Source organism: Ranitomeya imitator, chromosome 2, assembly GCF_032444005.1.
Source record: "Ranitomeya imitator isolate aRanImi1 chromosome 2, aRanImi1.pri, whole genome shotgun sequence".
In the NCBI taxonomy this organism is placed as follows: Eukaryota; Metazoa; Chordata; class Amphibia; order Anura; family Dendrobatidae; genus Ranitomeya; species Ranitomeya imitator.
In genome coordinates, this window is record NC_091283.1 from 667,195,184 (window position 1) to 667,216,927 (window position 21,744).

Consider the following 21,744-nt stretch of genomic DNA (forward strand, 5'->3'; position numbering starts at 1 on the left):
TGGCTGATCAAGAAAACATACTTTTGGTTTTGTATCAACCTGTAATATTGACTTGTAAGTTGACATTTGATGTAATATTGTGCTGTTATTCTGGGTGACTAGAGTTGTCCAGGCCTGACAGTTTGTTGACTTGCAGAATAGAGGAAAACTATGCAAATATATTTAATCAAACAATGTGAGTTTGTGTCTTATCATTCTTACCCTTTACGTGTGAATACGAGATGAAGGACAGTTGTTCAACTACAAAAAGAGGTTATATGCCTCTTTAACATGAGACAGATATTCAACCAAGACATCCAGACAGCCAAAGAACCAGAGACTCACTACAGGACAGCAGCCAAGACATCATGGCTCCATCACATGGGACACAGTTTTGTCATTCTACAGGATGCAAGCTTAGGGGACCACGGCCCCAGCTGAACGAAAACGGATCTGCTCCATTAACCCTCGACAATCCATGAATACTTTTGGGATATTCAGGATTTGGACCCACCGGTCGCCTGAGCCCCATGGAGATGTTGTGACCCTCCAGTCATCTGGCATTGTACCTCAATGGACTGTCATCTTCCTAAGTTTGTTGTTAATTCCTCTCTATACGTGCCACAGATAAGGAAATCGACCCTGGAAGCTCTGAAGTAACAGCTTCTCTTATCCCGACAAGTCAGTGGAAGGATGAGACTCTAATGTGCACCATCTTGGGTATTTTGCTGGGACTGTTCTACGTTTTATGTGCCTATTTTGAGGTTCAATAAAGTATTGCCACACTGTTTTACCCTCGACCTGTATTGTCTGAGCAGTGTTCTGCGCACAGTTAAAGGAGAGCAAGCGTTTGGTGGAATGATCCCTGGACCATGCTGTTTCGGTTAGCAGACCAGGGCCACTGTTGACCCCTGTGTCTCCATAACAGATTTTAAGTGTTTATCATAGGAAACCTTTTTATGTTCATTTAGAATTGCATGGTATTTTTTTGAACTTCTAACCTTTCTTTTGGATAGCTGATAAATCTGACAGCTGGAGGCCTCCACAGATCACTAGAACTGAGGCCTGATTGCCCACCCATGCCTCTGCACCTTGGCAGGGTTCAAAGCAGCACCACCCCATTCAGTGTAAGTGGGACAGACAAAGGTAGCACATGGCTATCGCCATCCATCCTGTTGACATGAATAGAGCAGCAGTTATACACAATCAAGTCCCTTCAATTCAGTCCCAACCACACTGCGAAGGTAAAGGATATAGGAACCTTTATTCTTGTAAATACTGTGGGTCCCTGCAGTCTTGCGGTGAGCTTATGAAAGTTTCCTGGGAGAATACCGTTTAGGTGCTCATTACAATTTTTTACAAAAATGGAGAAAGACATCTTTTGGCATACAAATTGTTTATTGGTTGTACAGACAGAAAAAAAAGTGTGTCCCAGAACAGTCAAATCAGTTGTTACCTCACCCTCTCAATTACTAAGGGGCCTTTTTACCGCTAATAATTGACTAAATAATAGCAAATCTGCAGAATGACTAGAGTAAGTGTCATTAATAGAGGCAGTTAAGAACAGTGTTGGTTTCACATAATTGTTCTGCAAACAAAATATAATAAATCTTTGGCCAGAACTAATAGGTTACAAGATAAAAGGCAATACGGCATTAGAAAAAAAAAAACACATTACACAGCATAAATGAGGACCATGCACAAGAAAAATTTTTAGAGATATCTTGCAGCCAACAATACATTTTTTACTTGTGATCGTTCTGATGCATCCTGTAGTAAGGTGGAAGTACAGGAAATGAAAAGGCAACTTTATTGAAACATTATTCAGAAGAGCTGGCTGAAGCCTTCTTCTGCAAGGCCATGTTGGTGGCAGCTCTTAGACGGTATGGAAGGCCCCCATGTGCCACAGGAATGAGATCATTACTACAGAAAGCTTATTATGCTTTAAGGCAGAGTGAAGGTAAGAGTAACGCAAGTTACCTGGAATAGTTTTTTATAAGGCATCTGGAAAACATTCACAAACCCTGTGCCCTGGATGGGTGGTAGGGTTTCACACTAAAAATACTCCTCTTCGTTATAAGTAATTGTAGTAAAGGAGTACTATGTGATGTGTAGAATTCAATCTGGCAGTAGATAATGACAAGTGATATCCAGAACAAACCTTGCTGTAACAACTGTTTATTCACTGTTTATAGAGTGATAAAACCTTGTGGGGCAACTGAATGTAATTTAACAACCACCATTCTGCTCTGTGATGGTCGTTCTTAACAAGCATTTGCATGTCCAACTCTCAGGTGCCTTATCCATTCAAAAAGTAAGTAGTAGTATGACTGCAACATGACAAACCATAGTTCATGTACCTCCTCAAGAAAGCAGCACCACTGTTACTGAAAGCAGAGGCTCAATATAGCACAAGACCCAGGGCAAGGTGAACCGGCTCATATGTGCTGGTCTACTTTGTATTGTATAAGACTAGCGAATCAGTCACATTATAAGAAAAAAGAGCTGGATAAACTGCCCTGGATTCAAACCTTCACTTGTGAAAGTTCTCTACAATCTGCACATGTATTTCCAAGTATCAAAGCATGCCAATAACCCTACAAGTGTTACTATGTAGAAAGTCCAACTTGGCCTGCACATGCAAAGAAATCCTGTCTTATGTATGAATGGCCACTCTCTCCATGTCAGGGATTCTGGAAAACTCCCACATCTCTGTTGGCATTTGTTGGGTTGAAAAATAGGAGCGCAAAGTGTACATTCATTTCACCAAAAAAGGACACTTCACAAATGTCATTTCTCTGCATAGTTTAGAAAAAGAAAAGTAGCTGAGAACAAATGGGGATGCCAAAGAAAACATTCTGATAAACAGCTACTTAGTGTTTTTCTTGATAATACTATAGATTCTGGCTGTGCTCAGCAAGATAGGAGACTATATGTATAGACAGCATGTATTGGAGAGAAAACGTCAGATAAGGGTCTGCAAACTAGTGTGTTGCACATGGACTGGTCTCTTCCAGAGTAATCACTAGGATAAGGTTTCTCAATGGAAAAGAAAATGCACTGAAGGGAAAACATGACAAAAAAAGTGAGTTAAGCAAATTACTTATGGAAGAGCCTCAGAAAACCTAGAAGCTTTGTAAAAAGACAAAAAAAAAAAAATGTTGATGCTCATTTAGATATTGAATTCCACAGTCTGTATAATTGCACAGCAGTAGTGTGTTTGTATAATACAGAGCGGCCAGATTGCATTTCGACTAGAAGGGATTACTGGTACCATGGAGTTTTACGGGCCCAGCGAAGTGTGAATCCAGCATCTGTACGGATCTTGATTGATGCAGCTTCAGCCTCTCGGACAGTCTCTTTCACAGACTGCATCAAGTTCTGAGCGTTATGCACAAGCATTTCTGTTGCCTGCAACAAGGAAGACATTTACAAATGAACATTGGAAAACTTTTAACTAAAATCAACCAAGGATGGGGGCCACAGGCAGGAGATGCTGACGAACCCACATATGGCTTCTAAGGCCGGTGCCACGCTTGGGAGTGCAATGTGAGAAACTCACACGAGTCTCTCACATCAATACCTGGCACTTGGGACCGAAGCGTGCGGGTGCATGTATTTCTATGCAGCCGCACGCTCCAGTCCCGAGTGTGGGCGGCAGTGCTGGGTATTGATGAGAGAGACTCGTGCCAGTTTCTCGCATTGCACTCCCAAATGTGACCCCGGCCTAAGTCACTGGCAAGCGAGCACTGGTTAGTGGTTCCTAGGCTCTCACATTGAGAAGTAGAGTCTCCTCCTCCTCGGCATTCCAATCTTACCTGTTCAGACTCTTCATCACTAATGTTGGTCCTTCCCAACATAGTAGCCTTGACTGTACTAAGGATCTTCAGTTGAGTGCTAATGGTTGGAATCCTTTCACAGACCTTCAATATAAAAAAAATAATACCATCTCTGAAAAAAATCCTAACCAGTGTAAAAATAGATGATTAAAACATCAACTTAAAGGGAACCTGTCAGCAGGATTGTGCAGAGATAGGCGCGGTTATACTGAATAAAATGATACCTTGGTTGATTAAATCCGTCTTGTGACTGTTTCTTAATCTTCATTTTCAGTTTTGTGTTAATGAGATTCTTGTGCCCTAAGGCGGGGCTGGGGTATATGGTGCTCTGATTAGATATTCATAATGCAGACTGTTGACTGGTCACTGATCCCTCACTGACCCACCCCCCTAGTTTGCATAATGAATACCATCACATACTGAATTTAAAAAAATGCTTCTGCATTCAGATGCCGGCCGCCGTGGCACCTGCGCTGCAGCATAATCGCATGGTTCCTGTGCACTTAATCCTTTTTGCAGATTTACTTGAGCGAGGGAAAAAAAAAAGTCATTTTGAAAAGGGCGCCCACTTGGCCTGCGCAGTAGCAGCCATTGGTTTGTGTAGAGATACGATAGCTGTTGTTGCGCAGGTGTCGGTGTGCAATCTTGCTGGAGAAGAAAAGAAAGGTCCTCCACCAAGATGGCGCTGCCTGAGCAAGAGCAGCTCTCCAATCTCTATACAGACAGATAGCTGCTACTGCGCTCAAGTAAATCTGCAAAAGGGATTAAGTGCACAGGAACCATGCGATTATGCTGCAGCGCAGGTGACCAGAGCACCACATACCCCAGCCCTGCCTTAGGGCACGAGGATCTTATTACACAAGGAGCCAAAGCAGGAAGCAAAGAAGAGGATGTCATCGTATGAAGATGTGAGGCCCCAGACGCCCATCGGACCCAGACCGCACCGGGACCGCCCCTGGGTGAGTATAATCTAACTTGTTTTTCTCATCTTTCAGGTTACATCGGGGGGCTTATCTACAGCATTACAGAATGCTGCAGATAAGCCACTAATGGCGGTGGCCGCAGTTTATATACGAAATATGAGACGACAGATTTAATATTTACAAGAATCTGCATTCAAGAGTCTGTAAAACTACATTTACATAATTTCAGAATCAAAACCGATAAAGACCTCTGTCCTATCCTAGTCCTGCACGAAGTCTGGAAAGAAGTCTGTCAAGAGGATTTTATACCTCACACGGTCATGTATATATAGGCTAATTAGATCCATACCTTGACTGTAGAAATACTCTTCGCTGTTTCACAGCAATCCAGTGGTAAAGTCCTATGAAATGAGCAGCAAGTGCTGCGGGTTTTGACCTTTCTCACCATGTCTCCCTGGCTGGCTGCCTCCTGTATCTGATCTGAAAGCAGGTCACTCATATTTCAGTGACCTGCTTTCCCTGACCGACATCTCCCACGTGCTATGTTAGTGCCAGGGCAAGTGCACATTGACTCACTAGGTCTGGTGAGGAAAAAAAAAAAGCCTTACGGCACATGCGCCAGCCCTGGCACTAATGACGCTTTCAAAAGATCTTGGACATGGAAGCTAGAGTGACATGGCAGACACAGGATCCCGGCAGTGGGCAGGAGAACTGCAAGTGTCATGTCCCACCCGAAGCACTTGTGACTCAGTTGCATAAGATTTCAATGCTGAATTGCTGAGAAAAGCCAAAACGGATTTCTACAATCAAAATAAAGATTTAAGCAGCCTGAAAGAGCCTGCACATCAAAGGTGTCAAACTGCACTCCTCGAGGGCTGCAAACAGGTCATGTTTTCAGGATTTCCTTAGTATTGCACAGGTGATGGAATCATTCTGTGCAGGTGATTAAATTATCACCTGTGCAGTACAAGGAAATCCTGAAAACATGACCTGTTTGCAGCCCCCGAGGAATGCAGTTTGACACCTCTGCTGTACATACATGTCATTAGTATGAGGCATTAAATGATGGATCTAACTTTTGGTTATAAATAAATGGTTCCTCGCAGTAACAGCTGATCTTTCAAACTTGGTAATTACCTGAAGCAAATTAGTTCGGATCCTCTTGTCAGTGCACTGTTTAGCCACTTCTTTAGCCAACTTTGTCACCTCATCGGAAGCTTTAGCAATGTCCTTGGCACACTGGATCAGTGCTCTCTTGTTCCCACTGCCTCCTCTCACAAGCCGGGACATCTCTGCCATGAGCAGAGCCATGCGCTTAGCTGCTGCTATGATGTCATTGCCCTACAACAGGGAAACACAATAACCTGTCAGAGAGGGGAGAGACGGGCGGTCCATCTACTATGTGGATCACTATTTTTTTCTGATTGGCAGCAATAAGCGAAGTAACCTCAGGAAAAATCCAAAACGCATTATTTTCAAATTTTTCAGCAAAGCAAAATCCGATCCATATTCCATATCCTTGTAGCAAAATCATAGATGGAATATTAAGAAGTGCTCTTTGTTCATGTGCTCTCAGTGGCTTGAAGGATGCTTGTAAGAAATGTGAAGACGGGAGGTTATTCCAGGACTTTAGACCCATTTTAGGAGTCTGTTCCCTCTCGATAGGCAGAAATGACTTAGATTTCACATTTGGAATTTTTAAACACATGTTGCAGATGTCAAAAATGATTTAAGATATAAATGGTTATGCAAAATACCATGAAAGCTTCCGAAACTCTAACCAAAAAGCCATTGAGAGACACCATGAATAAGTATGATGTTTGAAGGGTGAAAGTTACCTGCGTATTGCAAACAAATGAACTTTCCAAACTTCAGAGTTAAACCAGCGACATACAGCATTGAAACAAACATACGCAAGTGTGCATGGGTGTGCAAGTTGCCTGGACAGTTCAGAAGAATGGGATGTACTTTACGATCACATAACAGCAGGCCATGTACACTACAGTGCTTCCTAGACAATAACGTACAGGCTTTTGGTTAGTTAAAGACTCAGCACTTACTGTCATGCATTGGTAGCAACAGTTAGTACATACACAGCATATCATCGGGTGTATAGTGGCAGGGTCTCTGCATTCAGTACTCTTAACATAGGACTATGCAACAAAGCAATCACCATCCTATTCATAGGAAATATGATCACTTGAGAAAATTCATTAGGATTCTATATAGACCATATTTTGTCTTAGTTTTTAATTCATGATCAACCTTCCAAGTAGCTGGTCTTCTAAAAAGGTAAAAAAGAAACAAACCAACCACATACAGTACAGACCAAAAGTTTGGACACACCTTCTCATGTAAAGATTTTTCTGTACTTTTATGACTATGAAAATTGTAAATTCACACTGAAGGCATCAAAACTATGAATTAACACATGTGGAATTATATACTTAACAAAAAAGTGTGAAACAACTGAAAATATGTCTTATATTCTAGGTTCTTCAAAGTAGCCACCTTTTGCTTTGATAACTGCTTTGCACACTCTTGGCATTCTCTTGATGAGCTTCAAGAGGTAGGCACCGGCAATGGTCTTCCAACAATCTGGAAGGAGTTCCCAGAGATGCTTAGCACTTGTTGGCCATTTTGCCTTCACTCTGCGGTCCAGCTCACCCCAAACCATCTCGGTTGGGTTCAGGTCTGGTGACTGTGGATGCCAGGTCACCTGGCGTAACACCTCATCACTCTCCTTCTTGGTCAAATAGCCCTTACACAGCCTGGAGGTGTGTTTGGGGTCATTGTCCTATTGAAAAATAAATGATGGTCCAACTAAACGCAAACCGGATGGAATAGCATGCCGCTGCAAGATGCTGTGGTAGCCATGCTGGTTCAGTATGCCTTCAATTTTGAATAAATCCCCAACATTGCCACCAGCAAAGCACCCCCACACCATCACACCTCCTCCTCCATTCTTCACGGTGGGAACCAGGCATGTAGAGTCCATCCGTTCACCTTTTCTGCGTCGCACAAAGACATGGTGGTTGGAACCAAAGATCTCAAATTTGAACTCATCAGACCAAAGCACAGATTTCCACTGGTCTAATGTCCATTCCTTGTGTTCTTTAGCCCAAACAAATCTCTTCTGCTTGTTGCCTGTCCTTAGCAGTGGTTTCCCAGCAGCTATTTTTTCATGAAGGCCTGCTGCACAAAGTCTCCTCTTAACAGTTGTTGTAGAGATGTGCCTGCTGCTAGAACTCTGTGTGGCATTGACCTTGTCTCTAATCTGAGCTGCTGTTAACCTGCGATTTCTGAGGCTGGTGCTCGGATAAACTTATCCTCAGAAGTAGAGGTGACTCTTGGTCTTCCTTTCCTGGGGCGGTCCTCATGTGAGCCAGTTTCTTTGTAGCGCTTGATGGTTTTTGCAACTGCACTTGGAGACTTTCAAAATTTTCCCAATTTTTCGGACTGACTGACCTTCATTTCTTAAAGTAATGATGGCCACTCGTTTTTCTTTACTCAGCTGCTTTTTTCTTGCCATAATACAAATTCTAACAATCTATTTATTAGCTGTGTATTCACCAGACTGCTGCTCAACACAACTGATGGTCCTAACCCCATTTACAAGGCAAGAAATCCCACTTATTAAACTTGACAGGGCACACCTATGAAGTTTAAACCATTTCCGGTGACTACCTCTTGAAGCTTATCAAGAAAATGCCAAGAGTGTGCAAAGCAGTCATCAAAGCTAAAGGTGGCTACTTTGAAGAACCTAGAATATAAGACATATTTTCCGTTTTTTCACACTTTTTTGTTAAGTATATACCCGTATATACTCGAGCTTAAGCAGAGAATTTCAGCCCATTTTTTAGGCTGAAATTGCCCCTCTCTGCTCATACTTTAGTCATACCCAAGGGTCGGCAGGGAAGGTGGAGCAGCAGCTGTGTAATCATACTCACCTGCACCTGGCACAGTGTCCCTGGTTCCCCGGCAGCGTCTTCCTGTAGTGAGCGGTCACATGGTACCGTTCATTACAGTAATGAATATGGACCCCACTCCACTCCCATAGGGGTGGAGCTGCATATTAATTACTATAATGAGCGGTACCATGTGACCGCTCAATACAGGAAGAAGGTGCCGGGGAACTAGGGATCGCGCCTGGAGTAGGTGAGTATAAGGCAGTGCGTGATATTCACCTGCTCCCCGCTCCACCGCGTCTTCCCCATCCTCTGCACTGACACTCAGGTCAGAGGGCGCGATGACACAATTAGTGAATATAGCAAGTTCCGGGGGCCTGAGCGACGAGAGGTGAGTGCGAAAAAAAAAAACGTAGCAACAGCATATGGAGCAAGTGTCTACATGGAGCATCTTATGGGGCATAATCAATGTTTGTGCAGCATTATATGGGGCAAATATCTACATGGAGAATAAGGCTGGGTTCACATTGCATCAATGGTGTCCGTTAGACAGACTACGTTACACCGTGGCATAAACGCGGTGTAACGTAGTCCGTTACGGCCACCATTGACTGCAATGTCGGATGTATCGCTAGCGCACGCCCACAATGGGTGTGCACTAGGGATGTGCCATCATTGAGTGACAGACCTCGAGACGCGGGTTGCAGCGTTTCCGGGTCCGTCACTGCTAGCGCAGATAGAGCTAGCAGATGCTCTATCTGCGCTAGCGCGATGGAAACGCCGGCACTTGCGTTACAGCAGCCCGTTAGCGTATGTGCTGAACGGGCTGCTAACGCAGTGTGAACTTAGCCTAATCAATGTTTGTGCAGCTTTATATGGGTCAAATGTCTACATGGAGCATCTTATGGGGCATAATCAATGTTTGTGCAGCTTTATATGGGGCAAATGTCTACATGGAGCATATTATGGGGCATAATGTTTGTGCAGCTTTATATGGGGCAAATATCTTTATAGAGCATCTTATGGGGCCATAATCAACGTTTGTGCAGCATTATATGGGGCAAATGTCTGTATGGAGCATCTTATGGGGCCATAATCCGCATTTGTGCGCATTATATGGGGCATGTTTTAATATGAGCATCTAATGGGGCCCATCATAAACTTTATGGAGCATTATATGGGGCTCCTGATTCAATATGGATATTCAAAAACACTTAACCTACTGATGTCTCAATTAATTTTACTTTTATTGGTATCTATTTTATTTTTGACATTTACCGGTAGCTGCTGCATTTTCCACCATAGGCTTATACTCGAGTCATTAAGTTTTCCCAGTTTTTTGTGGCAAAATTAGGGGGTCGGCTTATAGTCGAGTCAGCTTATACTCGAGTATATACGGTAATTCCACATGTGTTAATTCATAGTTTTGATGCCTTCAGTGTGAATTTACAATTTTCATAGTCATGAAAAATCTTTGAATGAGAAGGGGTGTCCAAACTTTTGGTCTGTACTGTAATAAAATGTTATGAAAATTGTAAGTATAGAGATGACCACGGCTCTACTGAATAATGGTGCACAAGTAGAATCCAGTTCCCTTCAATGATACGTAAGAATACTTGGCACTCGGTAGATGAAATTAAATAAATTAATTCATATGCAATCTAAAAGTAGTTTCGGTCTACATGAGACCTTTCTCAGTGTGTCTATTGTCCAACTTTAAAGATATCAGATTGTGTTTTATCACCTGGGTCAGCAAGGAAGCGCTGAACATGAAGTCCACCATTGGTTCAGACAGAGCATCTGTGGACCTACAAGTACCACACCAAAATACTGCCTCACGGACAAAATTAGTTTGTGTTTCGTTTTTTGCTTGTCAAACAGAGCATCTTACTGAACCACATCATATTCAGCACTTCCTAGCTGACCCAGGTGATAAAACGCAATCCGATATCTATCTATCCGATATGAGGTAAATAGATTAGATGGGGGTGGCTGCGGGCTGGTATTTGTAGTCTGGGAAGGGCCCAATAACAATGGACCTTACCAGACTGACAATATCACCTGTCTCCTTTACCTTTGCTTGTTACCAAAAATGAAGGGGGGACTACGCGTCATTTTTTTTTTTACATGATTACGTTAATACATGTACAGTAAGCTACACAAGCAAGGTACTAAATATTTATCTCACGAATATTTACCAATCTATCATCTATTTACCCCATATCTATCTAAATCCTTGCACATCTTTAACACCTAAAAAGGTGTAATTTCTATAAAGCATTCTATTGCGGTACGTATCACATGGAGAGCACATGTACACCGATGGCACACATGTACACGGATCACACCTGTACCAGTTTTTCCAGCAGCGGTAAAATCAGGATGTGTGAAGTGGGACTAAAGTTAAAGTTCATCCATTTTTAGAGACTTTCTTCTACTCCATTTATGAAGGACCTCTTCTTGAATTGTGAAAGTCACCCTACCCTAGTAATTCTTTTATTGAGGATATAAAAAGGCGCTACATTGCTGCCCAGGACATTTTGCTCTTGCCAGAGAGCCAAACATATTTCGTTAGTCAATCAATTCTTCTTTTGTCGCAACTTAGTATGTACCGTAACTAGTGTTATATTGTAGGGGGCAAGGGGCAGTATTTAACTTCCGATAAGGCTGCACACATTCAATATTCATAGGAGAGAATTCTGCTGTAAATCCCGATATGTTAGTAGGAAAAACGCTGCATAAATATTCTAATTTTTGTTATGGGTTTTCCAACTCATTAGTATGGGTGAAATCTGTAGCAAAAAATAGTGCAAGAATAGACGTACTGCAGATTTATATCTGCACCAAATCTATAAAAAGAAATAAGCGGTGTGCACACGAGACTTCAGGAATCTCATGCACTTTGATGGTGCTGGCAAATCCTGCAGGTTTTGTGACAAAACTGCACAGAAAAAAAACACAAGGTGTGCACAGAACCCGATGACTTTGGTTGAGGGCATAATCTTGTATATAGAACTAAAAAGTACCCTTATTTCAGCTTCATAAACTCCAAAGGTTTATTGTTAAATCTTTAAAGGTAGATTACAAAAAATGTGTCTATATGGTGACCTCAAGGCAAAGCGTTTCAAACGCCGTCAGGCATCCTCTCTCAACATCTGAGCTTTGTAATCAACTTTTAAAGATTTGACAATAAACCTTTGGATTTTATGAAGCTGGAATTATTTCTATGTTTTCTTTAATTACCAAGTAAAAGAAATTCCTTCTAAAACTAAGTGACAGTCAAAACCATTGAAAACCTTTACAAGCCATTCTCAGTGTGAACCAGTGAGAGCAGCAGACGGCACATGTATCACGTGTCAGCGCTATGTGCTGTGTGCGGATAGAAGACCTGAGCCAATCTTTAGATTCTCACAACTGCGGAATATGATGGCCATGAGGTCATGTTAGGTTCTGGCAAAAGTCACATTTTCATTTTATCAATTCAGTCCTAAAACACTAAACGCCGACCTCCGAGAGCAGAGAACCTTTTGAAGATACCCCAAAATAATGTATAGACAGATAGTTTGTAAGCTTGCGAGCAGGGCCCTCACTCCTCCTGGTATCTGTTTTGAACTGTATTTCTGTTATGCTGTAATGTCTATTGTCTGTACAAGTCCCCTCTATAATTTGTAAAGCGCTGCGGAATATGTTGGCGCTATATAAATAAAAATTATTATTATTATTATTATTATAAAATCTGCAGCGGCCAACGTTCCCTCCTCCAAAGCGGGTGCACAGAAATCTCCAGGATTATACTTCTGCTTCCACTGCCAAGTTGTAAGACAGTCTCTGGCATATTTTTATTAAAACTTGCCAATGACTTTTGCTCCATTGTGTAAGTGGGAGCATATGAATGCCTCTGAATACCCGAAAACTAATTTCCCTGGAAATAAGGCAAAAAGAGCGGCATAATTATTCCATATTAGTATTATCATAGAGCCCGATTACAAGGAGGTGAATAGTTATTGTGATACCTTGCAAAAACATTCGAAAATGTTTGGGAATGCTTTCCATAAACAGCGCCACTTTGGCCCATTGGCGGTACTGCTACTATGGCTCATGCTGATATAGTGGTCACAGCCAATGTACGAGAGTGTCACACTGGTATATGGAAAACCATTGTGTGATCCCAAACCACACAATAAGAAGCATTAAACCTCTAACATCTGAATAGAAGACACAAGAAAACACAGACAAGCCAATATTCACTGATAAAGCCATACATGGGCTCACACAAGCCAGCACAAGAAAAATCACACGCAGCGAAATCATCAGCTAGGCGCAGACTGAAGGCACAAACTGTGTCATGAATGGAGGGAGAGGGTGGGATGCACATGGCAGGGTGGAGGATGCAGAGCTTGGCAACCATTGAATACCTTACTGGACCATTTTGTAGCTTCTCGATGCAAAGACTGAGCTGCGGCCAGCATTGGCTGGTTTACCGGCTGCCCCTCAGGGACTAATAGCAGCTCGGGCTCATAATCATCTTCAATGTCAGAGGAAAGGGCATATTCCACTGACGCCTCCTCCTCCTCTTCCTCCTGCTCTACCTCAGACACAACGGCTTCTCTACCCTGCGGAGTAATGGGTGCAGGGCTTCCAGGTGACTGGCAGGGCAGGGAAGGGTAAAGAAAGGGGGAAAGGTTAGTACAAAAGCAGAAGTGGGATAGGAGGGCCGAGGGTTTAATGCACCTGAAGCCAGACCACGTCTCTGGAAACACACGTTTTACCCCTAGGCAGAAACGCTGGGTTACAAATTACATGTTAAAACAAGGGGATTAAAGCAGACTGCAAATAGATGTGATTCGGAGTTGTACTGTGGATCCCAAACCTAAATCAAAATAGAATATTAATATATACACAGGCTGCCGCTTTAGTTTAGAACAATTGAAAATCCCTTTTTCTAAAGGCGATGAGAAATAAGCAAATGCATCTAGGAAAGGCCATCATCACACGTTTCTGGAACTGGTTTAAAAGTGAAAAAATGCATAAATAAAAAGCCTTAGCGTCCACTAATATGTATTGTTGGGACATCAATGCCCTTCTTGCCTCGTTAGGCAATTTACACGGGGAGGCCTGAACTACATCAGCAAGTCCATATTGTTGTGGCCGAATGACCCGTTCAGTCTGTTCATGAGCTGCAATTCCCCCGGCCCCAATAGCAGATTTAGTTCTAAGCACAGTAATAGGAGGGAGCTGTCAGTCAGCAAAGGTTGTGGGGTCCGGGGGGGCTGCAGCAGAGAGCTCTTTGTGTATGGCCAGCTTAAGGATCTTCTATGTGATGGTGCACATTAGTTCTCATAGATACCTTTGGCCTGTTTGCAGCCTGCATATTTGTGCACTCTGACTTATTTGTGACCATGTAAGCCAGATATGTACATATTGTTATGGGCAAAACAAAGGCATAACATTTTTTTCTGGGGCCACAACATTGGTGGCCTATTTTTAGGTAGGCCGTTAATATTTACACAGCGGAGGACCATACTCATCCGATGACCATCTGTTGTAGAGCTCCTGCAAGCATTGCAGCTTCTGTAAAGGTTCCACTGCTTCATCCACCTGCACCATACTTACTAGCAACAGCTGTTCTGAGAACTGTAGAAGGACTGCAGGTAGACAAATCAGCGGACATACTGAAGAAGATGTGGTGTCACAGAAGTGCCTTAACCCCTCCAAACACCTGGATTGGCAGAAATGGACCCACACTGGGTCTCTTTTTGATTACCTACAATAGGATAAGTCTTTAATGTTGTAACCCTTGCAAGAGCTGCCAAAAACCCTTTGGGTAAATGGATTATAGAGGCCATTATTCTTGCCTTCGTTATTCAGAAGTCTGTCCACTTAATTTAGTAAAAGCCCTCACTACTAGGTGACCTCTTCCTATGTTACACAAAGTCTGAGGCTATGTGCACACGTATAATGGTACCCTGCGGATTTTTCTGCTGCAGATTTGATAAATCCGCAGCGGAAAACCGCTGCGGATTTTCTGTGGTTTTCATTGTGGTTTTACAACTGCGGTTTTCCATAGGGGCAGTTGTAAAACCACTGCAGAATCCGCAGAAAGAAGTGACATGCTGCGGAATGTAAACCGCTGCGTTTCCGCGCGTTTTTTTCTGCGACGTGTACATACCCTGACAGTGCAAAATTAGATTGGTTGCACAGCCTGGGGCTTCAATTGTAGGTTGGATATAATACTGGAAAAAGATGGCACTTGGGGATTTGATTTTGTCTGCAACCGGACAAGAGGATCCTTTCAACTAGGGTCCTTCTTGCTAAATCCCCATTATTATATTGCTTGTAGGAAGTACAAGAGGAATTGATTTATAACGTTTAAGATATGTTCCCACAGTCAGTAAACACTGCGGGTTGGATGCTGCATACATCCGCAGCGTCCAGATGTTACAGCATAGTGGATAGGATTTCAAGAAATCCCATGTCCACTATGCATGCACCAGCACCTGCAGCTTTCCTGCGGAGACGGACATGTGGGGCATCTTTCCAGACTGCATCATGTCTATTTATCTTGCAGAGACGCTCAATCTCCGCAAGATAAATTTCACCCATCCAATGTATTGGACGCGGTGATTCCGCACAGTTCAATAAACACATGCAGATTCACCTGCGTTCAATAGCCGGCAGCGGGCATGAGCAGCATCCAAAGTGCTGCCTAATACTGAACGTCTGCACATACCCTATAATGTTTTTAATCCTTTTTTCCCATTAGCTCTAACAGCAGAACAAGCTTCCTGCTGTAGTCTTGTTACTTCTAGTGTTATCCTGATATGTAGAATATGTATCCAGGGTACTGAAACTATATTGGACCTGCAACAAGATCTCATTCTATGGTCGATGAAGAAGTCTTCAGCAGTTTGCATTGTTTCACACTTTACATCACTAGAGTCCAAATTAGTGGATTAATAACCCCAGGCAATTAGACATGCTCTACTTTTCATGAGTTCCAAAGAACATATTAATGAGTGGCTGGAGATGCACCAATGTGTGTGTGTGTGTGTGTGTGTATTATATATATATATATATATATATATATATATATATATATATATATATATATATATATATATATATATATATATATATATATATAATGTTTTTTTTACATGAATATATATATATAATGTTTTTTTTTACATGAATATATATATATAATGTTTTTTTAGATATATATATACATATATATACATGCATATACACATATATATATACACATATATATATATATATATATATATATATATATATATATATATATATATATATATATATTCATGTAAAAGAAAAGACAATTTAGAAATAGGTTTTGTAGGTTGACTAGGCTTCTCCAACATAAGCAGATGTAAATGTCAACAGTCAATTAACATCACTGACTAGGTTTCATGAAGTTTAACCCCTTAGTGACCGAGCCAAATTTTTGAAATCTGACCAGTGTCACTTTATGTGGTAATAACTCTGCAACGCTTCAACAAATCCCAGTGATTTTGAGATTGTTTTTTCGTGACACATTATACTTTATGATAATGGTAAATTTAGTTCAACATTTTTTGTGTTTATTTATAAAAAATATAAAAAATTTGAGAAAAATGTTAAAAAATTAGCAATTTTCTAAATTTGAATGATTATCCCTTTAATCCAGATAGTCATACAACAGCAAACCATTAATAAATAACATTTCCCACATGTCTGCTTTACATCAGCACCATTTGTAAAATGTTATTTTATTTTGTTAGCATTTTAGGAGGTTTAAAAATGTAGCAGCAATTTTTCATTTTTTCAAAGAAATTTACCACATTTATTTTTTTAGGGACTTATCCATGTTTAAAGTGACTTTAGGGGTCCCATATATTGGGAAACCCCCAAACGTGATACCATTTTAAAAACAGCACCCCTAAACATATTGAAAACTGCTGTCAGGTAGTTTATTAACCCTTCAGATGCTTTACAGGAATTAATGCAAAATGGCATGACAGAAATGAAAATGTGTATTTTTACCACCTAAATGTTGCTAACTTCTAAACAGATTACTATAGCCGGCAGACTCTAAGGCCGCTATTTGGTCATGAATTGCCATCGCAAACATCAGGACAACAAAATCATGATCTGAGGGCACCAATTGGGATAAAGAAGAAGCCCCCACACTCTGTTAACCATTTATAATGATGTAGTCACTATTGACAGCAGCATCTAAGGGGTTAAACAGATTTAGAAGGCACAAATACTGATCGTGGCTGATACAGCAAGTTGTCAGCTATAGTGTACAACCAACAGATGCTGGATTGTCACCTGTATGGGGATACTATTCTCTTATATCTAAGGTCAGTTAAAAGACGTATTGGCGGTCATTAAGGGGTTAAAACTGTTCAGTCTTATTACCTTGCTGGACCACTTGCGAGCTTCATCGTGAAGCTGTCTTGCAGCGACCATCATTGGCTGATTCACTGCCTCGCCCACCTTTTGCTCAGGGAACTCCTCATCCTTCTCTTCAGGAGGTGGTGGTCTTGGAGGTGGAACCTCTCCCTCAGGAAGTGGAGGCTTTGGAGGTGCTGCATCATCAGTCAGCTAAAAAAAAACAATATTACATAGCATAAAAAAATGTAATACTCATTTTCATCGCAATACTAACTAGATAATCAGTCATTTCTGCAAGTATACAGTAATGTGCAAAAGTTTTAGGCAGGAGTTGAAAAAATTCTCCACAGTAAGAATGTGTTTCACAAATAGAAGTGATAAAATGAAAAAATCTAAGAGAAATCTAAATCAAACCAATATTTGGTGTTATCGCCCATTGCCTTCATATCAGCATCAATTCTTCCCAATCACTTGTACACAGTTTTTGAAGGAACTTTACAGGAAGGTTGTTCCAAACACCTTGGAGGACTAAGCACAGATTTTCAGTGTATGAGGAGTGTGCAAATCCTTCTGTTTCTTCATGAAATCCCAGGCAGACTAGATGGTGTTGAGATCAGGGCTCTGTGGGGTGTTTCATTACTTCTAGGACTCCTTTTTCTTCTTTATGCAGAATGAATATAGTTCTTAATGTCAAACAGCTGCCTTCTGTTGCTGCCAAATATTTCACATTTTGACTCCTCAATTCAGAGCACTTCCTGACATTTTTCTGCACGTTTTTATGTGCTTATGTTTTCGTGCATAGTTGAGTAACTTGTCCTTGTTTAGAAGTCGAAAAGGTATGTCTTTTTGGCTGCATTTTATCCAATAAAATCTCTTCAGGTCAGACTTCTACTAATAGATGGTTATAGCGGGGTCCCACTGGATTCTGACAGTTCTGAGCTTAAGGCACCTCTAAAAATCTTTTAATAAGTCTGTCATCTGCTGCACTAAGTTTTCTTAGCTGGCCACTGTGTTTACTGTCTACAACGTTGCTCATTTCCTCATGCTTCACCAAAATCAGCACCATTGTGAAGCCCCAGACTGCTTTGAAGTATTTGAATGGGAGATTTCTTGCTAATGCAGTATAACTACCTTGTGTCTTGTTGATGGAAACTCAGTCTTGCCATTATGTAGGACATCTTTCTAGCAGTTTGACTGTTCATCTTCCAGTTTTAACCCTCCTACACAACCATTTCTCTTTTATTTGATTACTGTTTCAACCTACATATGAAAACCATAATTACAACTTATTTGGTATAATTGTTTACTAATGCAGCTGACTAATCCTACAAATTCCATGTCTGTACATGAGTATAGAGAAAAACTAATATACTTTAAAGTAAAGGGCGGTTACTCGAAATACGGATTTGATATATATTTTTATTTTGTTCATTCTCTTTGCATTTCGTTAATTGATCAAAACAAACTATTAACACTATTTTTTAAAGAATTCTTACTGTGTAGAAATTTCCAACACCTGCCTAAAATGCTTGCACAGTACTCTATCGATTAATGTCAAAAATGATATACGGTATATAAAGTGATGCTCTGATTTTACTCAAAAAATTAGTTAAATATCTTGTCAAAATCCATGCGTTTCCCTGATTCTACTTCTTTTCTGTTTGCTCTGTGTCACTTCATTATTTATTATGCTTTCTTTCATAGCACGATAATATTCTGCAGCGCTTCTAGAGATCATCCCTCTTCACAGTGGGTCTCACAATCTATATTTCCTAGCAGTATGTCTTTGGGGCGGAGATATTCACATTCACATGTAAACTGCCATGGAATAAATGGCGCTATAATAATAAAAAATTATTATTATTATTATTATTATTAGTTGCTTATTGGAAATTGCTGCAAAGTTGTGATTGGCAATGGCTGGAAGGGAATGGTTTAAGCACTTGCCTCAGAGAAGACTCTTAAGAAACGCCCAGTTGGTCCACGAGCAAAATGTTCACTCACTGCGCTCCAAAATATATCTCTGCAAAGGAGAGACGCAGTGCAAAACGGAAAACAGGAGCAAAATCAGGGGTGCTCAGATTTTTACAAAATATTTAACTCAAATTTTCTTGAGGAAGTGACAGGTTTTCTTTAAATGTAATTATATTCTGTATGTACATTCCTGTCTATTTTTAAATGTGAATGGCGCTGTATGCCCCATATTTCCTCACTGATCGTGTGGGTGTATACAATGGGGGAAATAAGTAATTGATCCCTTGCTGATTTTGTAAGTTTGCCCACTGACAAAGACATGAACAGTCTATAATTTTGAGGGTAGGTTCATTTTAACATTGAGATAGAGAATATCAAAAATAAAATCCAGAAAATGACATCGTATAAATTATATACATTTGCATTTTGCAGTGAGAAATAAGTATTTGATCCCCTACCAACCATTAAGAGTTCTGGCTCCTACAGGCCAGTTAGACGCTCTTAATCAACTCGTTACTTGAATTAAAGACAGCTGTCTTACAGTCACTTTTATAAAAGACTCCTGTCCACAGACTCAATCAGTCAAACTCTAATCTCTACAACATGGGCAAGACAAAAGAGCTTTATAAGGATATCAGGGACAAGATCATAGACCTGCACAAAGCTCAAAGCTGGAATGGGCTACAAAACCATAAGTAAGACGCTGGGTGAGGAGACAACTGTTGGTGCAATTGTAAGAAAATGGAAGAAATACAAAATGACTGTCAATCCACATTGGCACCATGCAAAATCTCACCTCGTGGGATATCCTTGATCATGAGGAAGGTGAGAGATCAGCCTAAAACTACACAGGGGGAACTTGTTAAAGGGACTGTCACCTGAATTTGGAGGGAACAATCTTCAGCCATAGGGGCGGGGTTTTCGGGTGTTTGATTCACCCTTTCCTTACCCGCTGGCTGCAATATTTGATTGAAGTTCATTCTCTGTCCTCCGTAGTACATGCCTGCACAAGGCAATCTTGCCTTGCGCAGGCATGTACTATGGAGGACAGAGAATGAACTTCAATCCAATATTGCAGCCAGCATGCAGCCAGCGGGTAAGGAAAGGGTGAATCAAACACCCGAAAACCCCGCCCCTGTGTCTGAAGATTGTTCCCTCCAAATTCAGGTGACAGAGTCCCTTTAATAATCTCGAGGCAGCTGGGACCACAGTCCCCAAGAAAACCATTGGTAACACATTACAATGTAATTTTCCCCTGCTCAAGAAGACGCATTTGCAGGCCCATCTGAAGTTTGCCATTGAACACTGGGATGATTCTGTGAGTGATTGGGAGAAGGTGCTATGGTCAGATTAGACAAAAATTGAGATCTTTGGCATTAATTCAACTCGCCATGTTTGGAGGAAGAGAAATGCTGCCCAGGACCCAAAGAACACAGTCCCCACTGTCAAGCATGGAGGTGAAAACATTATGTTTTGGGGGTGTTTCTCTGCTAAGGACTAATTCACTCCATCAATGGGAGAATGGATGGCGCCATGTAGCGTAAAATCCTGAGTGACAACCTCCTTCCCTCCGCCAGGACATTAAAAATGGGTCGTGGTTGGGTCTTACAGCAAGACAATGACCCAAAACATACAGCCCAGGCAACAAAGGAGTGGCTCAAAAAGAAGCACATTAAGGTCATGTTGTGCCCAAGCCAGTCTCCAAACCTTAATCCCATAGAAAACTTATGGGGGGAGTTGAAGCTCCAAGTTGCCAAGCGACAGCCTAAAAATCTTAATGATTTAGAAATCACCTGCAATTTGGAATGGACCAAAACTCTTCCTAAGGGTATGTGTCCACGTTCAGGATTGCATCAGGATTTGGTCAGGATTTTCCATCAGTTTTTGTAAGCCAAAACCAGGAGTGGGTGATGAATACAGAAGTGGTGCATATGTTTCTATTATACTTTTCCGCTAATTGTTCCACTCCTGGTTTTGGCTTACAAAAACTGATGGAAAATCCTGACCAAATCCTGATGCAATCCTGAACGTGGACACATACCCTAACATGTGCGTAAACCTCATCAACTACAAAAAACATCTGACTGTTGAGCTTGTCAACAAGGGTTTTGCCACCAAATATTAAATCTTGTTTGCCAGAGGGATCAAATACTTATTTCTCACTGAAAAATGCAAATAAATTTATATAATTTGTACAATGTGATTTTCTGAATTTTGTATATTCTATCTCTCAATGTTATAATTAACCTATCCTTAACCCCTCTGTGACCTTAGACGTACTATCCCGTCGAGGTGCCCTGGGCTTATCTGACCCTGGACGGGATAGTACGTCATAGCCGATCGGCCGCGCTCACGGGGGGAGCGCGGCCGATCGCGGCCGGGTGTCAGCTGCTTATCGCAGCTGACATCCGGCACTATGTGCCAGGAGCGGTCACGGACCGCCCCCGGCACATTAACCCCTGGCACACCGCGATCAAAGATGATCGCGATGTGCCGGCGGTGCAGGGAAGCACCGCGCAGGGAGGGGGCTCCCTGCGGGCTTCCCTGAGCCCCCCGCAGCAACGCGATGTGATCGCGTTGCTGCGAGGGTCTCCTCACCTCCCTCCCTGCTCGAGCCCCGGATCCAAGATGGCCGCGGATCCGGGTCCTGCAGGGAGGGAGGTGGCTTCACAGAGCCTGCTTAGAGCAGGCACTGTGAAGGCTGCAGCGCTGCATGTC

General features: G+C 41.7%; 1 protein-coding gene across 2 annotated transcripts in view; it reads right to left on the minus strand.

Annotated features, from left to right (window-relative positions):
* Window positions 1-1,358: 1,358 nt before the first annotated feature.
* Window positions 1,359-21,744, minus strand: part of VCL (vinculin) — a 175,872-nt gene continuing 155,486 nt past the window's right edge. The window contains exons 18-22 of one of the 2 annotated variants that reach the window (XM_069753014.1): window positions 17,077-17,262; window positions 13,065-13,295; window positions 5,879-6,082; window positions 3,798-3,902; window positions 2,028-3,390 (exon numbers count right to left, since the gene is read on the minus strand). In XM_069753014.1, coding sequence (XP_069609115.1) covers window positions 3,244-3,390; window positions 3,798-3,902; window positions 5,879-6,082; window positions 13,065-13,295; window positions 17,077-17,262 — 873 coding nt within the window. In that variant the 3' untranslated portion in view covers window positions 2,028-3,243. Of the gene's footprint in view, window positions 3,391-3,797; window positions 3,903-5,878; window positions 6,083-13,064; window positions 13,296-17,076; window positions 17,263-21,744 lie in introns of both variants that reach the window. The other variant, XM_069753013.1, reaches the window with a different exon arrangement.